This window comes from Lotus japonicus, chromosome 3, assembly GCF_012489685.1.
Source record: "Lotus japonicus ecotype B-129 chromosome 3, LjGifu_v1.2".
NCBI classification, from domain to species: Eukaryota; Viridiplantae; Streptophyta; class Magnoliopsida; order Fabales; family Fabaceae; genus Lotus; species Lotus japonicus.
The window spans coordinates 79,801,691-79,805,242 of NC_080043.1; the positions used below are offsets into that span (position 1 = coordinate 79,801,691).

Here is a 3,552-nt window from a genome sequence, read left to right on the forward strand (position 1 = left end):
TGAGGTTGCTTATGATTATGGAATGGTTGAGGGCATGCCATCTATGCCGGTGAAGATATATAATTTGGAGGACGATCTGAGTTCAGAAGAGGATCCTGTGGATGATGGTGATAGAGACGCTTTTGAAGCAATTGACCCTCAATTCTCGCCAGAAAAAAACTTTGAATCTGCTCAAAAAGTTGAAACAGATGAAGAAGATGAAGTCTATAGGCAAGACAAATTGGAAGGGCTTCAAACAAGGTACGCAGGTATGGGTGCAGAACTGGACGATGAAGAGCAATTTTCTCAACAAGGTGTTGGCGCGGCGAAGGGGAATTTTCAACCTTCTTCATCGGCGGTGGCGGTGGCTGAGCAGCAGCGGCCGGAAACAGAACAGCAAGGAGGAACAGCCGTGAATTCAAATTCAAAAGCCATCAATGATCCATTCAATTCAGAAGAGAAAGTCAAGGAGGAGTTACAGGTTTTATTGGCATCAGGTTATACGCTGAAGGAGTTAAAGGGATGGAGGAGCAACTTAAATTCAGAAGGAATCCTGTTAAAAGAAAATCAAATCTGTATTAATGATTTTCAAAATTCTGTTACTAATATTAATAACAAATTTTCTGTTACAGGATACTCTTTTAACTCACAGGATTTGGGTCAGAATTATAGTTGGCCTTTTTATGCAACTTATTGGGACCCACAACTTATTCAGCACCAACAAACAAGAAGGTCATGTTTGGCTCCCTTCCTAAGCAGCAAAAACAACTTATTGGGACTTTGTACAGCCAACACAAACACGCCAACTTCTGCACTAGAAGATGAAAATCACGTAACACGTGAAACTTTTATCAGAACCTCTTCTCATCAAATTGTTCGGCGAGTTTCTTCCCCCTCATCAAGTAAGGTGATGCCACGTGAGAGCAAGGAACCTCAGACGCCAAAGAAATCCTTGTCGATCATACCCACAGTATCAAGCGCTCCAACTCCCCTCAATTCTCCAAATACAAATTCATCTCAAAAAAGTTCGCAGAGGGGTCGTCCAAAAGGGAGTAAGAATAAACCCATAGCATTGCCGAAAGGTTTTCTCGAGCCAATTCCTGGTGAAGATGGGGTGACAACGCGTTCGCAGAGAGCATGGTTGATCGGAAAGGAGTTGGGACTAAAACCACGCGGATCAGAAGCTTTGATGTTGAGAGGTTTAGAAGCTCAAGTCCGTGAAAATCACCCCCACCTCAATTGATATGCCGGGGCCTTGGCTCACATGGAATGTGCGTGGGCTAGGTGGAACTACGAAAATGGAGGCTGTCAAAAAAGCACTTCAGCAATTGAAACCAGAATTGATTCTATTACAAGAAACAAAATTGAATGAACAGAGGAAACGGACAGTTGAACAGTGGACTCAAAGTTTGCAGATGAATCATGTCGAGGTTCAGTCAGTGGGAGCAGCAGGTGGCCTCATGTGTCTGTGGAAGGAAAGCAGCTTTCAAGTTCAGTCAGTGGTGACAGACACTAATTTTATTTTTTTGTCTGTAAAAATACCAAATTATGAGCTCCCAATTCTGGTGGGGAATGTTTATGGCCCCCATTCTTTGGCGGAACGTAGAGTATGTTTTGAGGCTTTGAAAGTACATGTACTAAGTCATACAGGAATGGTGTTTCTTGGGGGCGATTTTAACGCTGTTTTACTAGGATCGGAGAGGTCTTCAGGAGGAGTTCTTGATGTAGGCGATGTGGTTTTTCAACAATTTGCCACTGAAACCAACTTATCAGACCTGCCCCTGCTAAATGGCAAGTTCACGTGGTACTCAAGTCGTAACGATGGCCTATGGAGTCGATTGGACAGATGGCTTGTGTCGGACGAGGTGATGTTATCTTTTTCGAATATTTCACAATCTGTGTATGCATGGAATGTTTCTGATCATAGAGCAGTAGGTTTGGTGTTTGGTGAACCTGATTCTGGCCCTAAACCTTTCCACTATTTTAATCATTGGGTGGATGATGATGGATTTTATGAGGTGGTCGAAACCTGGTGGAGGTCTGCAGTTTACCAAGGTTGGTCAGGATATATTTTGCAGCAAAAATTAAAGGGTTTGAAGGGGAAAATAAGAGAGTGGCGCAAGGGGAAAGGGGTGTGGGGGGTGGAAAAAATTATGTGCTTAGAGAATAAATTGCAGGAAGTGATGGGGGCAATGGAGGAGCAAGGGGGGGCGGAGGCTTTGTCTAAGGAGAGGAGGGAGATTTTGGAAGCTTTATGGAAAGCATACCGCGAGGAGGAAAGAACTTGGCGTCAGAAATCAAGGGTGCGGTGGTTGAAGGAGGGTGATCGGAATACAAAGTACTTTCATCGCATCTGTAAAGCAAGAACAGTAAAAAAAATATCACCCAGTTAAATTATCAGGGAAGAGACTTAACTACCCCAGGGGAAATTAAAGAGGCTATGCGGGATCACTTTCAGAATTTTTTCAGGATGGCAGCTGTTACTAGACCTTGTTTTCAGAATCAGAACTTGAAAAAGGTGTCTGAATCAGAAAATCAATTCTTAGAAGCTGATTTTTCACTTGATGAGATATGGGAGGCTATAAAAAATTGTGATGGAAATAGAGCTCCTGGACCTGATGGATTTAGCATGGATTTTTTTAAAAAATTCTGGAATCTAGTGAAGGAAGATTTGATTAAATTTTTTAATGATTTTCACCATACAGGGCATCTTGTTAAGGGATTGAACTCGACTTTCATTGCGCTTATTCCAAAAGGTGATCATCAGGAACATATTTCTGATTACAGACCCATCAGCTTGATTGGCAGTGTGTACAAACTGTTATCTAAGGTGTTATCTGTACGTCTGAGTTCAATCCTTCCCAGGCTGCTAAGTCAGAATCAGTTTGCTTTCATAGCAGGGCGCCAGATTGCTGATTGTTCGTTGATTGCAAATGAGATTGTCCATTCTATGAGTTCGAGGACGCAAGGAGGTTTGTTATTTAAAATTGATTTTGCAAAGGCTTATGATAGTGTTGAATGGGATTTTCTGTTGGAGCTCTTACAAGAGATGGGGTTTGGGGAAAGATGGATTAGGTGGATGCACTGCTGTATTTCTTCAGCTACTTTGGCGGTTTTGGTAAATGGTTCACCGTCTGATTTCTTCTCAATTGAAAAGGGCTTGAGGCAGGGTGATCCTCTTTCTCCTCTTCTTTTTAACATCGTAGCAAATGGGATGTCTTGCATGTTAAATCAGCTAGCAGGAAGGGAAATCCCATGTGGGGTGGAAATAGCTCCAGGGCTTCGTCTCAATCATTTACAGTTTGCTGATGATTCATTGCTTTTTACAGATTGCGATCAGAACCAGTATGAGGAGTTGGCTTTGGTGGTAGAAACTTTTTTGTTTGTTTCAGGTTTAAAAATAAATTTCAGAAAATCAGAAGTTTATGGAGTGAAAGCGCCCCCAACACTGGTACAATCAGCAGCAAATTGGTGGAATTTCAAGGTTGGATCATTACCTTTTATGTACCTTGGTTCGCCTCTAGGAGGTAGTCCTAGGAGATTGTCGTTTTGGAACCCAGTTCTGGACAGATT

At 42.3% G+C, this 3,552-nt stretch overlaps 1 protein-coding gene across 1 annotated transcript; it reads left to right on the top strand.

Annotated features, from left to right (window-relative positions):
- Positions 1-1,277: 1,277 nt before the first annotated feature.
- On the top strand, positions 1,278-2,372 carry LOC130744800 (uncharacterized). The gene has a single exon (XM_057596952.1). The coding sequence runs from the start codon at positions 1,278-1,280 to the stop codon at positions 2,370-2,372; it is 1,095 nt and encodes a 364-aa protein (XP_057452935.1).
- The last annotated feature ends 1,180 nt before the right edge of the window (positions 2,373-3,552 follow it).

Excerpts from the sequence above, each read along its gene's own strand:
- LOC130744800 (XM_057596952.1), top strand. The coding sequence starts at position 1,278 with ATGGAGGCTGTCAAAAAAGCACTTCAGCAATTGAAACCAGAATTGATT.